Raw genomic sequence first — 19,656 nt, 5'->3', positions numbered from 1 at the left:
ATCAGCAAATGTAAACTAAGGCCCATTCCACAAAATATCAAAATCATGAAAAAGGATCAAAGCATCAAATCATGAAAAAACAAGTGAAGACTGGAAAACTATTTCAGACCACAGAAGACTAAGGAGACGTGATGGCATGGAATCCTGGATTGAATCTGGACTTCAGTTAAAAACCTGGTGAAATCCAAATAAAGTATACAGTATAGTTAGTAGTAGTACTGTACCAATGTTAATTTTTTAAGTTTTGATAAATATACTACACCATGTAAGATGATAACACTAGGGGAAATGGATGCAAGAATATAGAGGCACTCTATATCTTTACAATTCTGTAAATCTAAATTATTTCAAAATAAAACATTTATATATGCTGTATCTTTAAGAGTAATTTTTAAACATTCCTTTTACTTTTTCAGCTTCTATTTCCATTCCATGTCCCTACTCAAGTTTGGTCCTAATGAAATTATCTATTTTTGTACTTCGAAGCTTTGATCACCATCCTGAGCACACTTCTTGGCAACATTTTAATTTTTTAACTCCTGAAAGCAAAAGTTTCTCAATGTTAAGAAAGAAATCTAAACTGAGTTATCGTTAAAATCATTAATGAGCACTAAATCAGAGCATCAGAGTCAACACATTCTGATAACCTCTAAAGAAAAATGTGCTGCTTCTATTGAAAATGAATTGCTTAATGAGAGAGATGAGGCTATTTTTTCTCGCAATTAGCCCCTGTATTTGTGGACGGATGTTACTTCTTGCTGTAATGATACAGAATACCATCAATTCTGTTATTCTTCTTTTTAAGTGATTTAACCCTTGAGAAACCTTTCCCAGATAAAAGAGTAGAGGAGCATTTAAATTTTGTTATAGCAATCTCCCTCAGTCCCTTGAAGTCCTTGTGGGTTTCATGCCAAGACCTATTTAAATACTTGTAAAATACTACTTAAAATATTTTCAATGATCTATCAGCAACACCTCCATTAGTGCCTCCTTCTTCTTTCCCAAAAGCAAAGAACTGGGGACACTCACTTTGCATGTATCATGCATTTATCAGTCATTAGCTTCTCAAGCCCCAACCAGTTTTCGAAACTGTTGCTTATTTGGCTCCATGTGAGGCTTCCGCAAGAGTCCAGAGAGGCTTTTTTCTGTAAACAACAAACACACCATGAGGCCAAACCTGTCCACAGGTACCTTCTGAGAGTATAACTGTAGACAAAGCAAAGGGTCTCCTGAAACTACCCACACATAGGTACCCTAGGACTGCCTCCAGGGATCCTATAATAGATAGGAGTGCTCAGTCATGTCCGATTCTTTGCGGCTCCATGGACTGTAGCCCACCAGCCTCCTCTCTCCCTGGAATTTTCTCTGCAAGAATACTGGTGTGCGCTGCCATTTCCTTCTCCAGGGCATCTTCCCAACCTAGGGATCAAACCTGCATTGCAGGTGGGTTCTTTACCGCTGAGCCAGCAGGGAAGATCCCTATAATAAGGAGGCACTATTCCAGTGCTATGTCGGGATGGAAGCAGTACCAGGCAGGTGTGCGTGGAGGGCATCAGGCAGGAGAGTGAAGGGCCTGAACTGCGTGATCTTACCTGCCTTTCCCAGCAGACAAGGAGGCCAATGGGCCCAGCTACCTACACACAGAAAACCTGTAGTACCTCAACGAGGCCTTGAACATGCGCAATGCGCGACGCTCAACATCACTGCGTCACTTGACAACGCAAGCCTTGGCGCGCGGCAGGCACGCGCTGGCTCAGGCGCGGGGGCGGGGGCGCGGGCCGAAAGGACGGTTGGTGATTGGATGAGGCTTGCGTGAGGCGTCCGCCCCGGTCCTGTGGTGACTCCACGAGGCGGCTTTTGAAAGACGCCCTTCTTGCCGCGTGGCTCTCGGGCCAAGCTGTCTGAAGTGAGAGGTTGAGGCCGGGAGAAAGAAGCAACGGCGTCGTCGGCGGCCGGCTGGCGAGCCCCCGGCCTGCGACCTGACCTGCGGCTCGGTCAGAGCTGCCCGCCAGCGAAGTCCGGCCCGCCGGGCAAGAAGGACAATACCGGTGGGTGGGAGTTAGGCTGGGGCTCAGGAGGCCGCCAACCGGGTGGCCACTGGAGGGCTCTCAAATTTTTGGTTTTCCTTTTTTTTTTCCCTGACCCCCGAGAAAGACTTTTCACCAAAAACCACGTCGTCCCTCCTTTCCTCCTTGTAGAAGTGCTTTGGGAAGAGGTTTGGGAGATAGTTCTGTCACCATAAAACTGGTCATAAAGCAGTCATGACATCATGGAAGCGCATGTCATGGGAGTGTGTGTGTGTGAAAAGGCCATGTATGGGAATGTGGTTGTTTTTATTTCAGAGTATATATTTTTAGTTTACGTAGTACTTTTTAAATTTTCTGCTAATTTTCTTAACAATTTGTAGGTGAGAAAATGTCTGGCAACAATGACTGGTTTCAGAGTTCTCGGGTCCCTAGCTTTGCCCAGATGCTGAAAAAGAACTTGCCATTTCAGCCATCAGCCCAGACGGTAACAACAGCCACAGGATATTCCTCAGAAAGTTACAGCCTGTCAAACATGGCATCCAAGGTTACGCAAGTGACGGGTACAAACTCTTTTACATTTGTAATAATGCCTAAGTTCTGTAAGATTCTGGGATGTCCAGTCAGTTTTGATGAGCTTCCGGTTTCACTGTTTCCAGAATATATATCCATTTACCTGTGGCCATGTTCCAACTAAAACTTGTCTTTGACCCCCAGCCCAGTAGAAATGCTTCCCCTGGCTGTTCACTCAATTGTTCTTTACCACTTGAGCACAAGACCACTTCCCATATGTCTTGCCTTTTTGAAGTGAGTCTGTGTTTATGCCTTTCAGGAAAGAACCGGATTTATAAGGGGTTGTATTCCACATATCACTTACTGTAGTGTTAAGTGGAAAGCCAGGACACACACAGTAGAAATTCAGTTGAATTCAGCTTAAAAGGTAAAAATAGTGAATCGAAAGCAGACTCTAGGTTCTGGTACCAAATCTAACTACATTCTAGGCCTCAGTGACTTCGTGTAAAAATGACTTTGCCTCTGAAGACCTTGACATCACTGAAATCCTGATTCTTTGATATCACTTTATGCTTTGACAATAACAGCACTTTGCACAGTAGCCTTAGTACTCCAGAAGGTATATATATAACAGGTTAAACTTCTTTAGTAGTAGAAACATTTTTGATGAAAAACACATGTGACTGTGTGTGTGGAATTGTCTTCCATTTTAGGGAAGGGTTTAGTGCTTTTGCTTGTCTTATTACTCTCTTTAATTTAACCAAATTGACAAGCATAAACATTTATTTTTAGGTAATTTTCCAGAACCATTGCTTTCAAAAGGTCTTTCATCTATTTCAAATCCGGTCCTTCCTCCAAAAAAAATACCTAAAGAATTTATAATGAAATACAAACGTGGAGAGATAAATCCTGTATCAGCCTTGCACCAGTTTGCACAAATGCAGCGGGTTCAGCTTGACCTGAAGGAAACAGTGACAACAGGCAAGTAAAAAGTTGTATCTGGTTGTTACAATACTAGAAAATATTTTCCTATTAAAAGGAGAGTATATATGTGGCACTAAATTAAATTATTTTCTTTATTCACCTAATGTCGGGGTTGGATAACTGCTAGTTTGTTTTGACAAGGATACGTCATAAATGTTTATATTCATACTTTAGCATTTTGAAACTCTAAATTTACTCATACAAAAATTTTAAAATCACTGAATTCTTATTTTTTGTGTATGGCTAGTTAAACGGAAATCTCATCAGCCTTATAGATTATTTTCAGGTGTAACTAGGTACTCCGTATAGCCTAAACATGCTTTTGTAGGGATATTAAATATTTGGACTGACTATTTTTATGAGTATTCTGTGATGATGATGCCTGACAAGAATTATAGTCAAATTTGGCTTCTGAAATACAAAAGTTAGAAGGGAAAATAGCACTTAGGTGACTGATCTCTCTGTGAAGACTTGCCCGTGACTTAATTTCTCCATTCTCTCTTAAACTGTCCCCTACCTGAAGAATCTGTTACCACCTTGGGCCTGTGGAAAGCTACAAGAGTAAAAGATGGAAAGAAGTTTCTGATTTCTTCACCTTATGACTAGTGATTAGGAAAAAAATTAGGAAAGTGAAGGGATGAGAGAATAAAGTGCTCTTAAGAGGCGTTGACAGGCTAAAAGCATGTGAAGCAAAGGAGCACAATCTTAAAAATATCTTCATTATGTGTGCACACATTATCAAGTAGTTTCCTTTCTTTAATTTTCTATTCCTGATACTGTTACCAATAGGGATCTCAGAGCTACTATATGTAGCAGATTGTCATAGTGAAGCCAAATTTCTAGTCATTGATTTGGGTGAAACAGCAGTACATTAACAGGTGACCAAAAAAGGTGGAGTTTTCCTAGTCCTGTCACTGTAGGTTGGATAACTGGATGTGTTCAATACTATAGACTGAATTTTTCTGTAATTAGTTAGCTTTCTGCCATTCTGTTGGTCAGCTCTTAATACCTCTGCACCACCAGGGAAGCCCTAATTGAACTAAGCAAAACTCAAGAACACAACCCAGTGATTGTTCATAGTGTTCATTTTATGTGCATAGTACTGTCGAATTACCTAATTCTGTAGATTTGATAGAAAAACCACAGTGTCAGTATTTTTAAACCAGCTAGGTAGTATGGATTTAGATGATGGTAAAGTTTGAGAACCTGGGGCAGAAACAAAATGAAGCTTAAAGTCTCATCTCTCTGATTCAGGATACTTATTAACAAATTTCATGCATAGTATCTCAAACATAAGAATCATCTGGGCTGCTTGTTAAAAATGTGAGTCCCAGGTTTACTTAATTTGGATTGGAACTCAGGTGATCATGAAGGAAGAAATTTGGGAAAATGAGATCATAGATGTTGGAAGGAAAGCAGTTTACCCTGATACAGTCTGGAGTTACTTATAAAATCTTATTGTACATTTTAAGAACCTAGCAGTTAATGGAGTATGTGAGAAAATAATAATAAAGAGGCTTATGTCGAGTGACAATGTACCTAGCCATTTGTAACCAAAGTAGAGACTTAAGTTTCTTAAAGGCCTCCTATACTTCCCCAGTAGCTCAGACTGTAAGGAATCTGCCTACAAGGCAGGAGACCCGGTTTGATCCCTGGGTTGGGAAGATTGCCTGGAGAAGGGCATGGCAACCCACTCCAGTATCCTTATCTAGAGAATTCCATAGAGGGAGGAGCCTTGCTTGGTGCAGACCGTGGGGTCACAGTCAGATATGACTGAGCGACTAACACTATTAGGAAGGCTATAGTCTGAATACCAAAAAGTAAAATTAAGAGAGGATTCCATTTCATTTTTCATCAGGAAAATATTAAAACTAGGTAAATATAATTGTGTAAAGATACTTTTTCTGGGAATTTTGGATGATTGAACAGTTTCATTCTTTAGACTATCTTTTTTATTATTATTTGTTTTGGTTTCCCATGTAAATCCCCACTATGCACCCTAAAGCTGTGATGGATTTGGATTGTTTCTGTGACTCTGATAGAAACATAGGATTTCTTCAAAGGAATTCCTTCTGTTCTGGAGCTTATAAGAGTATCAGGGCACTCAGAGGACAGGAAAAATTCAGCTTCATCTGTACTGAGGTTTGAAAGGAGACATGTTGCCAGATGCTCCGCATTTTCCCTTTCATTGATCATTAGATAGACATTTGAATGCCTACCACTGCCAGGCATTATACAAGACACTGTCACTCTGTGTGTGACATGTACTCTAAAGTTGGCCCTATTGTTGATGCTGAATCTGAAGCCACACTAGCTGCTTGAAGTTTTCCTCGGAACAAGTTTAGGGGTCCACTCAGCTATACTTAAAACTGTATTAGCCCTACAGAAAAACTGTCAAGTTGAGATTGTTTAATGAAGTTGTACTGGAATGTTTTCCTATGTAACAGACATCTTTCACAAGATCATTCTGTGAAGTATTACAACTTATTCTGAGTTACTTTTCAAGGTAATGTTTTGGGACCATATTTTGCTTTCTGTGCTGTGGTGGATGGTATTCAATACAAGACTGGACTGGGACAAAACAAAAAGGAGTCAAGATCCAATGCAGCAAAATTAGCTCTTGATGAGCTTCTACAGCTGAATGAACCCGAACCAAGAATTTCAGAAACATCAGGTAAACATTTTTTATTATAAAGTAGTGTTGTAAAATGTTTCATTTTCCAGAAAGAGTCATCTGAAAGATTTACAGTAATGAAGTTACTTGCCAACTGCATGATAGAAGTAGCAGAATTTGAATTATTTCTTTCCTTTGCTGATCGCTGAGTTATTTGATAGTAGTTAAAATGCTCTTGTCTATTTTAGCACCAAAGATATAAACCTGTTGCTGAACTGTCTAGTAACTTTGTTGATGGGTTTGAGCACTGAAACTTAGTTTTTTCTTTAATTTATTGGATTCTTGTTATGTTCCTAAACTATACATTTAACATGGACAGGTTTTTATGCAATTTTTGTGACGTTTGCTTGTGTTAAATTTGATAATGTTAGGATTGCCTGAGAAAATAAGGGCCTAAGGTAACATAGCATGTAGGCTGAAATTGTAAATTCCAGAAATAGATTGCTCAGTATTGAGTATTGTCCCTGGACAGATAAGTTGTTTGCCTTCTAAGTCTTAGTTTCATCATTTGAAAAATGGAGACAAGGATAGATACCTCCTATATCTGTCATTTTAGAATTCAATAAATAATGCATGCAAAGCCTTTAACCAGTGCTTGGTGAAGAGTAACATAATCAATTAACAGAGGTTCTTATTAATCAATTTGAAGAATATATGTGTTAGCATAGTAAACAGTAAATAGTTTTTTTCAGTATTCATTCATTTTGATTTTTTAAATTTATTCATTTTGGTTTTGATTTCATTTAGATTACATTTTGTTTTCCCTATAAATGAAGCAACTTCAATAAAGAAAAACATTTAAATTTGATTTAAACAGTGACAGTTGACTATTTTTTAATTCAAATTATCACTTTATTTTATGACTGGACTTTTTTTTTGTTTATAACTTGTTAATTGTAATATTTCTTTCATAATACTTCCCTTAAGGTCATTTTGTTCTTTAAGTTCAATCTGTATTTCATATATTTTAATTTTTCTGTTTAAGTAAAACCATTATTTAATAATTAAAAGTGATCTATTTTGCCACGTCTCAAATTTGATGTGTCTGTTTCATTGTTTTAAAAATAGTTTGTCATAGTTTGGATTAAATAACTACTTAGAAAGTATTTTGTTAATTTTCATATTTCTGTTCACTATATTTCAGATTTATTAATTTTTTTAGGGCTAGATGTGATTTTGCTGTCTTACATATATTGGTAGCTTATTAATGGAAAATCTCTCTATATGATGATTTTATAAACTATCAACCCACTTAGGTATGTGCCCCGAAATATTTTCCCTGTTTCTTTCCAACCATCTCATGCATTCAAATCACTAAATCTGTGGTTTGAAGATCTGCTATGTTTCAGACAGTTTTCCCAGGATCCATCTGCCAATACACAAGATGCAGGAAATGTGGATTCGATCCCTGGGTCAGGAGGATTCCCTAAAGGAGAAAATGGCAACCCACTCCAGTATTCTTGCCTTAATTCCATGGGCAAAGGAGCCTGGTGGGCTATAGCCCATATGGGGGTGCAAAGAGGACACGACTGAGCACACACACATGCATGCATGTTCCAGGGGCTGTGATAAACACTGGGAATCTAGACTCATTTAAGACCCATCTTATACCCTCAAAAAATTAAAATACTTTGTTGAAATCAAAACATATCTACAGAATTTCCCAATTTCTAATTTAATTACTAGAAAAGGATATTTATAATTGGTTTCTCATGAAAAATGCATTTCCCTAAAAGTTTTCAAAATGTTTATCTAGGGCTAGCAAATCTTTTGCCCTTTGGCTACAACTTTAAGTTTCTAAACATTTATATTTTCCTTTTTTGTGAACATTAAAGTAGCATTTTCCCATCTCCAGTGATAGCATTTTAATATTCAACATTGTTTTCTCAAAGAATGATAGAAATGCATTAATTATGACTAAACTTTCTTTCAGTTCAGTTCAGTCACTCAGTCGTGTCCCGCTCTTTATAACCCCATGAACTGTAGCACACCAGGCCTCCTGGTCCATCAATAGCTCCCGGAGTCTACCCAAACCCATGTCCATTGAGTTTTGAAAAAGTCCAGTTTGTCAATTTTTTGTTTGTTTCCTGTGCCTTTGACATCATGTCCAAGAAATCATTACCAGATCCGGTGTCATGAAGCTTTTTCCCATATTTTCTTATAAGAATTTTTTAGCTTTAGCTCTGATGTTTGAGTCTTTGATCCATATTGTGCTAATTTTTATATAATAGTGTTATCTAAGGGATCTGACTTCATTTATTTGCATATGAATATGTAGTTTTTCCAGCATCATTTTTAGAAAAGACTGTTCTTTCCCCTCATTAGACTTATTAGAAAGAAACCCTGATGCTGGGAAAGATTGAAGGCAGGAGGAGGAGAGGATGACAGAGGATGAGATGGTTGGATGGCATCACCAACTTGATGGATTTGAGTTTGAGCAAGCTCCGGGAGTTGGTGATGAACAGGGAAGCCTGGCATGCTGCAGTCCATGGGGTCTCAAAGAGTCAGAAACAACCGAGCAACTGAACTGAGCTGTCATTTCCCCTATTGAATGGTAGTGGTGCTCTTGTTGAGAATCATTTGAAGGCCTTAAAAAAAATTTATTTCTGCACTCTTTATTCTATTTCGTTGGCCTATATGACATTACCACAGTTTTGATTTAGTATTAAGTTTTGAAATCAGGAAGTGTGAGTCCTTCAACTTTGTTCTTCTTTTTCAAGAATACTTTCCCTGTTTGTTTATGGTGTTTCAAAATGTAGACCAACTTGTACAGTCACATTTTCTTATTTATTGAAAGCATTTGTGCTTGATAAACAAGATTAATATCTTTAGTTTTCATTTCACCCACTGAACAGATGGGAAAAAATCTATCTTCCTCTGAGTTTTTAGAGTTCTGCTTATCTAAAGTTCAGAGTGTATATATCTAACTATAGTCAACATTTACTTAACTAATGTGAACCCCAAGATGACATTGTGAATCCTTCTTTATTTCTGTGTTTTCAACCAGTTTTTCATTTTACTCAAAGTGAGGTCCAGAGTAGTAGTTCTGTTTACTGTCTTTGTCTTTATGAATGATTCTTGAGAGATGCTAACTACTTTAGTTGAACCTTTGCTCCTGGACTTTTTTCACTTAAACTTTGCAATCATTTTTGTCCCTTTGATTTAGTGTCCTGCTTTTTTCTTTTTTTTCCTGGATTCCCTAATTTGGAACCAAATTAGAAAGCTATTGCAAAGAATTGGGTAAAAAACTTAGAAAACTTTTTTTTCATGTTAATTTTTTTTATTGTGCTACTGACACAAAAGAATGAAGTTGTTTCTGAATTATGTTTAGATCTTTAAATTACTCATTTAACAAGTTCATTTAAGTAAATAACTTAGAAAACTTTGAATGAAGTATTCCCCTACAAAATACTCTGGTAAAATAACATTAAAATGATAATTTTTGCTTACTAAATTTTTTGATAGAAGATTAAATACAAATGTCTTAGGAATGTTTCACCTGGTATTACTGTAGATATAAAATTATTCATAAGCATTTAAACTAGGGTTTAACCGATTTTCAGAATGTTGAATCTGTTACAAAGCAAGCTATATAGTAGCATAAGAATAGGGAACCAGAAATGTATAATTTGGCGTTTGTATAATTGATTTCAGTATAATAAAAACATTTAGAAGGCTGAGCTAATGGATAATTGATGGCCTAGAGTTGGCAGAAGTATATAGAAAAAACAGTCATTCTTGGATTGTTGTTTTATTACAGAATAGTATTATACCTGTCCTTTTGAACATTTAGGTTTCATTTTTCCTTATGATTTTGTTTTATTTACAGGTCCTCCTCCTATCCCTGCAGAACCTATTGTTTCACCTGAACCAGTATATGTTTCAAAAGTACATTATGGTAGGAAAGTCCTTTATGATAATTTTTAAAAGAAGATTAACCCAATTAAAATTATAACAGCATACAATTAAAATATGCATAGGTATGAAAATGTGCATTAGTATTTTATTCAAACCTGTCACACTTCTACAAAGATGAGTATTTCCTTCCATACTCTGCTAAAAATTAGACAAATAAAATTGGAGAGGAACAATTGAAGAAGTGGCTTCTTTCCTATAAAGAGATGACATCAATATCATGTAACTGCCTTTTTGAAAATTCTGTGCTTTGGTGGGCTGGTCATTAATGAAATCCAGTGGCTTTCTGGTGCTTGATGGTTGGGATATTCATTTCAAATAATCTGTTCACTTTCTTTTAATGTTGTTACTCAAGCTCAAGAAAACTGTAACTGCAATTGAAGTTACTAGTTGTGTGACCTAGAACCACTTACTTTTCTCTGTACACCGTAATTTCTCTACCTGTAAAATGACTACAACAATAACTGCCTCATAGGGTTATTGTGAGGTTTAAATTAATTTATGCATGTACAAAATCTTGATCAGTGCCTGGCCCACAGTAGGTGCTCACTAAATAGTAACTACTATTATTTTATTGTAGTATTTATTCTATTCAACACTATGTGGTGACTGTTGTATTCTTTTCCCATTCGATTGTTAATCTCCTGAAAGGCAGGAAATTATCCTTAATTTCTGCCTTGCCTACATAGTAGTAACACTTCAGACTTTAAAATTTAGAGTATTTGCAAAACTAAAATGAAGAAGAGCATTTCTTTCTTTGTCCTTTCCAGGTCTGAGGATTAGGATTTGAAAACACTTTTCAGGCTTGGTTTTCCATGGTCTTTTTGAGACAGAAAAAGGCTGTGTACATTTGTGTGCTTGTTTAAAGTAAAAGGACTAGACCAGGGGAAATAGGCACATTCAAAAGGCAAAATCAACCAAGAGTTAAATATATTCAGTCAAATATTGTCACTTGATCAAATGATCATAGGAATTGATGAACAGAAGGACAGTGAGTGATCATTTCAACAGGAATGATCTCTTAATATTGAAAGGGGCTCTAGTCTTTTCAGCTTCAATGGACATTTTTAATGAATAGTAGAAAGAATCCTAAGTTGATGATGGGCAGATAATACAGATTACTGGTACCCTGAGTATGTGGTTAACAATGTGTTTACAAAAATACATGAGTAGAGTCAGGTTTGATAGGCTCAGGTAAGGAGTTAAAAAGTTAAAGATTAACAGTTCTCTGTTAGGAAAGGGAGGGACAAATATCATTCTTCAGGCTTATGTGTAAACACAGGAGTTGAATATTACACTTTGAAGAACAGATTTGAGATACATAAAAATCTCCTGAACAGCTCCTTTTGGGCCAGTTATGGAAGGTATCATTTTCTCACAGCCTGTCTACTTTGCCATATTTTTACTGGACTGTATCTTCACTTAATATAATGATATTTTGGTTCTGAAGATAGATTCAGGTTCCTTATGATACTAAGGATCAATTGAAATTAGCAACTGGAAATCAAGGAAATGGTGTTAACATCATATATGTAATGCTTTATCTCATCCTTCACGTCCAATGATTTGTGAGAACATTTTATTTCCTCAGCAAGCAGCACACATGTATAGGAAAAATGGTATTGCTCCTTATTCATATGCATGCTAATAAGAGATCCATTTAGTAGCAAAGATTTGTCTATAGTCACAGGATTCATTATTTCCTTCAACAATCAGTTACAATCAAGAGCTGTATCAGTATGTTGTTAACTTCTAAATGTTCTTTATAATATTTAGGTGCAACCTTTTTATATGCAGTGAAACATTGTCCTGCCACACACATAATTCTTGTTCTGTCAGTATTAATTACAGTGTATTTTTCTGTTCTGTGTCATTGCACAAAATAATTGCTAACTATATAGTTAAAATCAAAGTCACTGAATCTTGTCCGACTCTTTGCGACCCCATGGACTATACAATCTGTGGAATTCTCCGGGCCAGAATACTGGAGTGGGTAGCCTTTCCTTTCTCCAGGGGATCTTCCCCACACAGGGATCAAACCCAGGTCTCCCGCATTGCAGGCAGAATCTGTACCAGCTGAGCCACAAGGGAAGCCCAACCATATAGGATGTGATGAAGCAAATTACATTCATTCTTTGGAACCATTAAGAAGGAAGGTAGCACTAATGTCTACCTTTGAATGATGCCCAAGACCAGTTGCAGAGTGGATTTTAGCATGTCCAGTTTTAATTTTTTTAAGTAGTATATGTTTTTATTTATTTGTTTATATTTTTGTTCATCAAAATATCCATCCTGATAATAGTGGTTGCATTTGGAGAGGAAGACTTCTGAATGTACACCTTTTATATTGCTGTTGAAGTGAAAAAAAGATTTCATTTTAAAATATCATTAAATGAGTATGCTTCTCCTGTGTAATAAGATGTTGGTGATAAACAGAGCCAAGTTGCTGAATACTTCTCATTCATATTTTTACTATATACTATACACTTTTACTAACACCAAAAACTAATTTTTATGCCACACAATGGTTTTGCAAAGTTAAATGAAATACATACTAGCATGCAATTGTAATAACTTGCACCTTCACACTTTGTGGTTAGATAAAAGAATATAACCAGTAGTTCATTCTTCTTTCCCTCAGAATTTCATTTTATGATTGTATTTATGAAGTTCTTTAACTCTTTTTGATGTGACTTTACCTGTTTTTGCTAAGAGAGCATTGACAGTATTAACAAAGAAAAATTCAAGTTTGACAAATATAAATAAACTTGTAAATGGCCTGAGATTAGTTGTACTAAGACTAATAATGTTAAAATTTTTGTCATTTGTGTGCCTTTTTAATATATTTATTAAGCAGGTAAGAAGAATTTCTATGAAAGTATGGGTTTCATATATATGCAATGCATGAGAGCAAAATTGTGTCATTACTTATTTCCTCCGAAGATGATATGGACTGCAAACCATTTGATAAGACTACTTAGCAGCCATCATGCAACATCAGGAACTTTCAGTGGCTTAGTAAACAAGTAAACTTTGAGAAATACTCTATTAAGTGATTCTGCAACCTCTCATTCTCTAGAATAATGATTCTTCCCTGGGGATACACAAGCATATATACACAAAGCAATAGGTGGCCCAGGTCCTATCTCAGAACCTCAAAACTTTCATATTTTTTAAAAAGTCTGTGGGTAAGTTTTGATGTATATTCTTGGTTATAACTATTCTGTAGTAATCCTAATTACTTTAAACTACCTTTATCTCCTTTCAAAGTCTGGGTTTTTCGGTTTTTTTTTTTTGCTTTTTTTTTTTTTTTTTTGTAGGAACATGGAACTATATCAAGAGTTTAAGTGTTTAGTGCTTTTCAGTGGTTCTCAGTGGGGCAAATACTAAGGAGTATATTTTGATTATCACAGTGATTAGGGAAAACTGTTGGTTTTCATTGACATCGTGCTTATCAGGCAGTGTGGGACAGTCCCTTATAACAGAGAATTGTCTTTTGTCCTGAATGACTTTTCAATATTTTATCAAATACAAATCAGTAATCTAATTTGTAATACTTGCACTTCTTTTTTTTTTTAACTAAAATCTATCCAACAGCTCAATAACTTGTATACTTTTAGAATGGAATACTTTAAAATCTCAGTCATGACATAAATTGTACATTTGCTTACGTACCTCTGAAAATTAACTCATTCAGTTGAAAGGTTATTCTGGCCTCTGGGATAAAGCACAGTGTTCTTCAAATTGATGTTGCATTTGATTTTTTTTTTCTAGAAGGGAGACATATTCAGTTTGCAAAGATTTCACAGATTGTTAAAGAAACATTTAGTCAACTAATTTCTAATCAATCAGACTATCTGAAATGTAGCAACTCATTAGCTGCTTTTATAATTGAAAGAGGTAAGTGTGAGTATTTGGTAAGTGTTTATAGAAAAACTATTAAGTAACTTAATGATACTGTGGTAGTATATAATTAACTTTCTTTGCCCCTATTGATAGTGGTGCTGCATTAATTTGAAATAGCCTTTTCTAGTAGGTGTGGGTTGTTAAACACACATTCTCAAAGAGATAAAGTATACTGAACAGGAACCAATAGAGAACTGCAGAATGGTAAAATACTTAACATTTTAATCAGTAACTATGTTGGAATCACTAGCAACTTGAAATCTAAGCTCATTATAACAAACATTGAGGACTCTATAAAAATGAACATTTTCTTCACTATCAAGTAATAAAAGATTAAAAATGAAAAATCATGAATCTGTTTTTTCCTGTAATTATTATAATGTGATTTCAATTACATTTTATTTTTTATCCTTTAATGTTTTATATTGATATTAAAACCATTTGAGTTTTATATTCATCTCTGAATAAGACACTGTAGATGATACAAAAACAATTTCATATTTGGTTCCTATTCTTAAGGATTTTTTTTAACCTGGGTAGGAAGAGAAGATATATATGATTATTCAAGGGTCGACTTAGTTTGAAATCATAGAGCATGATACCTCCATGCTTTTTTTTTTTTTTCCTCTCTGTAGAGATAGCTTTGGTTATTTGGGTGTTTTTGTGTTTCCATACAGATTGTACAGTTTGTTCCTGTTCTGTGAAAAATGCTGTTGGTATTTTAATAGGGATTGCACTAAACCTGCAGATTGCCTTGGACAGTAGTATGGTCATTTAAAAGAAATGATTTATTTATTTTAATTGGAGGCTAATTACTTTACAATATTGTGGCGGTTTTTGCCATACACTGACATGAATCAGCTTTGGGTGTACATGTGTCACCACGTCCTGAACCCCCTTCCACTTCCTTCCCCATCCCATCCCTCTGGGTTGTACCAGTGCCCCGGCTTAGAGTGCCCTGCTTCATACATCAAACTTGGACTGGTCATCTGTTTCACATATGGTAATATACATGTTTCAGCGCTGTTCTCTCAAGTCACCCCACCCTCACCTTCTCACACAGAGTTCCAAAGTTTGTTGTTTACATCTGTGCTGCTTTTGCTGTCTTGCATATGGGGTTGTTACCATCTTAATTTCTTCCAGTCTTTGAGCATGGTGGATCTTTCCATTTGTTTGTTATCTTCAGTTCCTTGTCAGTATCTTACAGTTTTCTAAGTACAAGTCTTTTCCAAAACTCCTTGGTTAGATTTATTCCTATGTATTTTATTCATTCTGATATAATTTTAAGTGGTATTGCTTTCTTAATTTGTCTTTTTTGATAGTTCATTATTAGTATATAGAAATGCAGAAAATTTCTGTATATTAGTTTCATATCATGTAACTTTACTGAATTCATGTATTAGTTGCAATAGTTTTTTGGTGGAGTCTTTAAGAATTTCAGTATATAGTATGTCAGGGTTGGCAATTTTACTTCTTTCCATTCAAATTGTATTCCTTTTATTTATTTTTTAATCTGATTACCATCGCTTGGACTTCCAGTACTATGTTGAATAAAAGTAGTGAGGGTGAGTATCTTTGTCTTAATCCTCTTAAGAGTACATTGCTTTCAGCTTTTCACCATTGAGTATGATGTTGGCTGTGATATGTCATATATGGCCTTTATTATGTTGAGGTACGTTCTATCTCTACCCACTTTGTTGAGAGTTTTTTGTTTTTAATCATAAAAGCATGTTAAATTTTGCTGAAAGCTTTTTCTGCATCTATTGAGATAATGTACTTTTTAGTTTTCAGTTGTTTATATGGTGTGTCACATTGATTGTGTATATTAAACCATCCTAGCATGCCTCAAATAAATCTCACTTGATTATGGTATATGATCCTTCTGTGAATGTATTGTTGAATTTGGTTTGCTAATAATTTGCTGAAGATTTTTTTACATATGTGTTCTTCAAGCATTTTGGTCTGTAATTTTGTTTTGTGGTATTTTTCTATGGTTTTGGTATCAGCATAATGCTGGCCTTGTAAAGTGAGTTTGAAAGTGACCTTTCCTCTTTAATTTTTTGGAATAGTTTAAGAAGGATGGGTATTAACTCTTCTGTAAATGTTTGGTAGAAGTCACCTGTGAAGCCATCTAGTTCTGGACTTTTGTTTGTTGGGAGTTTTTATACTACTGATTAAATTTCATTACTGGTGATTAATCTGTTCATATTTTGTTTCTGCCTTGTGCAGTCTTTGGAGATTGTATGTTTCTGGGTATTTATTTCTTATCGGTTGTCCGTTTTATTGGCATATTATGGTTCATAGTAATCTGTCATATTTCTTGATATTTCTGTGGCATCAGTTGTAATTTAACCTTTTTCATTTCTGATTTTATGTGGCTCATTTTTTTTAATGTATCTGACTAAAGGTTATAAATTTTGTTTCTTTTCGAAGAACCAACTCTTTTTTCCATTATCTTTTTTTTTTCAGTCTCTGTTTCATTCATTTCCATTGTTATCTTTATGATTTCTACTAACCTTTGTTGTTCCATCGCTCAGTCATGTCCGACTCTCTGCAGCCCCATGGACTGCAACATGCCAGGCTTCCCGGTTCTTCACAATCTCCTGAAGTTTGCTCAAACTTCTAACTTTAGTTTTTGTTTCTTCTTATATTCTAGTTCCTTTAGGTATAAGGTTGGATGACTTGTTTGAAAATTTCCTTCTTTCCTGAAGTAGACTTATTTATTTTATTTTGGCTGTGCTGCATCTTCATTGCTGCACTGGCTTTCTCTCTAGTTGCTGTGAGAAGGGGCTACTCTCTAGTTTGACCATGTGGTCTCAGTAGTTGCAGTGCACCAGCTTAGTTGCTCCATGGCATGTGAGACCTTCCCAGTCAGTCAGTCAGTCAATCAGTTCAGTCACTCAGTCGTGTCCGACTCTTTCCCAGACCAGGGGTCCAACCCTTGTTCTCTGCATTGGCAGGCAGATTCTTAACCACTGGACCACCTGGGAAATCCCTAGACTTGTTTTAATTTAAGTCTTGTATCTGCTTTTGCTACATCCCATAGATTTTGGGTCATTGTATTTGCATTTTCATTTGTATATAGATTTTTTTTAATTTCCTCTTTGATTTCTTCAGAGACCCATTGATTGTTTAGTACCATGTTGTTTAAAATACATGTTTGTGTTTATGCTTCTTTTCTTATAATTGATTTCCACATTCATAGCATTGTGATCAGAAAAGATGTTTTATATTAATATGATTTGTCATCTTAAATTTATTGAGACTTATTTTGTGGCATAGCATGTGATCTGTCCTGGAGATTGTTTCACATACACTTGAAAAGAACGTGTATTCCGCTATTTTGATGAAATATTCCATATATGTTTAGTTCTGTCCGGTCTGATGTGTCATCTAAGACCAGTGTTTTCAAATTAATTTTAGGTCTGGATGGTCTGGCTATTGATGTAATTGGGGTGTAGCCCCCTACTATTATTGTCAACTTCTCCCATAATGTTTATTAATACATTCTTTATGTATCTGGATACTCCTATGTTGAATGCTTTGCATTTACACTCGCTATGTATTCTTTCCAGATTGATACCTTTATCATTTTATAGTGCCCTTTTTGATATTTTTACTGTCTTTCTTTTTCTTCCATTTGCATGGAAAATCTATTTCCCTTTCACTTTCAACCTGTGTGTGTTTGTAGATGTGAAGTGAGTCTCTTGCAGGCGGTAGTGTGTATCTTGTTTTCTATTCATTCAGCCACTTTGTCTTTTTTATTGGAGCTTTTAGTCTATTTACATTTAAAGTAATTACTGATTGGTAAATACTTACTGACATTTTGTTACTTGTTTTCAGCTTATTTTTATAGTTCTCTTTTGTTCCTTTTTTCTCTTGCTCTCCTCTTGTGATTTGATGACCATCTGTAGTAGTTGAGTTTGAATTCCTTTCTCTTTTTTGTGTGCATCTCTATTATAGATTTTTGGTTTATGCCTACCATGAGGTTCATATATTACTATAACTATATATATATATGAATGATTATTTTAAGTTGATGATCTCAAACTGAGAAGGACTGGGTTATAGAAAGTCCACATAAATAGGAGGTGAAAAGAAAAATGAATGGTATTCTTCTGAGTATAACGTTTCAAAGAAATCTCAAATGGGGTACAGCAAAAAATTATTCTGTTGCCTTTTTTCCTAAAAGGCAAAAATTTAGACAAAGTATAATGTAAAACATCTGCCTTTTAAATTGAGATATTACTGAAGTATTTTAAAACTTTGCTTCTTAAAAGACTCTTAAACTTTTTTTTAAACTTTTCATTTTGAACTGCAGTATAGCCAGTTTGACAATGTTGTGATAGTTTCAGGTAAACAGTGAAGGGACTCAGCCGTGCATATACATGTATCCATTCACCCCCAAACCCCCTCCCGTCCAGGCTGCCATATAACATTGAGCAGAGTTCCATGTCCTATACAATAGGTCCTTGTTGGTTATCCATTTTAAATATAACGTGTACCTGACCATCCCCACCTCCCTAACTGTCCCTTCCCTTCAGCAACCATAGTTCGCTTTCTGAGTCTCTGAGCCTCTCTCTGTTTTGTAAGTAAGTTCGTTTGTGGAAGACTCTCAAACTCTTATTTGAAGGTGTGGAATTATTGATATTTTTCCATATTTTTGGTCAATGGTTTTTCTAACTTTAAAATGGTAAAATAGAATTTTTCATTGAATTATAAGCCTAATTCACTCATTTAACCTAATCTCTTTTTATATTAATACCTGGCATTTATTGGGTTGGCCAAAAAGTTCCTTTTGTTTTTAAGAGACAGATTTTTTTTTTACTTTCACCAAGAATGTTGATGATTTTGTTCAGTCACTAAGCAGTTGTCTGACTCTTTGTGACCCCATGGGCTGTAGCACACCAGGCTCCTCTGTTCTCCACTATCTCATGGAGTTTGCCCAGATTCATGTCAATTGAGTTGGTGATGCTGTCTAACCATATCAAACTCTGCCACCCCCTTCTCTACCTCCTCTCAGTTTTTCCCAGTACCAGAGTCTTTTGCAATGAGTCAACTCTTAGCATCAGGAACAGTCCTTCCAATGAATATCCAGGGTTGATTTCCTTTAGGATTGACTGGTTTGATCTCCTTGCAGTCTAAGGGACTCTGAAGAGTCTTCTCCAGCATCACAATTCAAAAGGATCAATTCTTTGGAGCTCAGCCTTCTTTATGGTCCAGCTCTCACAGCCATACATGACTACTGGGAAAACCATAGTTTTGACTATATGTACCTTTGTTGGCAACGTGATGTTTCTGCTTTGTAATACACTGTCTAGGTTTGTCATAGCTTTCCTTCCAAGGAAAGGTGTCTTTTAATTTTGTGGCTGCAGTCACCATCCACAGTAATTTTGGAGCCCAAGAAAATAAAATCTGTCACTGTTTCCACTTTTTCTCCATCTATTTGCCATGAAGGGATGGGACTGGATACTATGATCTTCGTTTTTTGAATGTTAAGTTTTAAGCCAGCTTTTCACTCTCCTCTTTAACTTTCATCAAGAGGCTCTTTAGTTGCTCTTTACTTTCTGCCATTACACTGGTAACATCTGCATATCTGAGGTTATTGATATTTCTCCCAGCAATCTTGATTCCAGCTTG

At 35.7% G+C, this 19,656-nt stretch overlaps 1 protein-coding gene across 2 annotated transcripts in view; it reads left to right on the top strand.

Moving 5' to 3' along the window:
• Positions 1-2,415: 2,415 nt before the first annotated feature.
• Positions 2,416-19,656, top strand: part of ADAD1 (adenosine deaminase domain containing 1) — a 44,752-nt gene continuing 27,511 nt past the window's right edge. For both annotated transcript variants that reach the window (XM_068990052.1, XM_068990051.1), the window contains exons 1-5: positions 2,416-2,587; positions 3,330-3,518; positions 6,028-6,195; positions 10,025-10,093; positions 13,885-14,010. In XM_068990052.1, the coding sequence (XP_068846153.1) occupies positions 2,416-2,587; positions 3,330-3,518; positions 6,028-6,195; positions 10,025-10,093; positions 13,885-14,010 (724 nt within the window). The remainder of the gene's footprint in view (positions 2,588-3,329; positions 3,519-6,027; positions 6,196-10,024; positions 10,094-13,884; positions 14,011-19,656) is intronic.

This window comes from Capricornis sumatraensis, chromosome 17, assembly GCF_032405125.1.
Source record: "Capricornis sumatraensis isolate serow.1 chromosome 17, serow.2, whole genome shotgun sequence".
In the NCBI taxonomy this organism is placed as follows: domain Eukaryota; kingdom Metazoa; phylum Chordata; class Mammalia; order Artiodactyla; family Bovidae; genus Capricornis; species Capricornis sumatraensis.
Note: the sequence above shows the minus strand (reverse complement) of the source record. Positions and strands in the feature narration are given on the sequence as shown.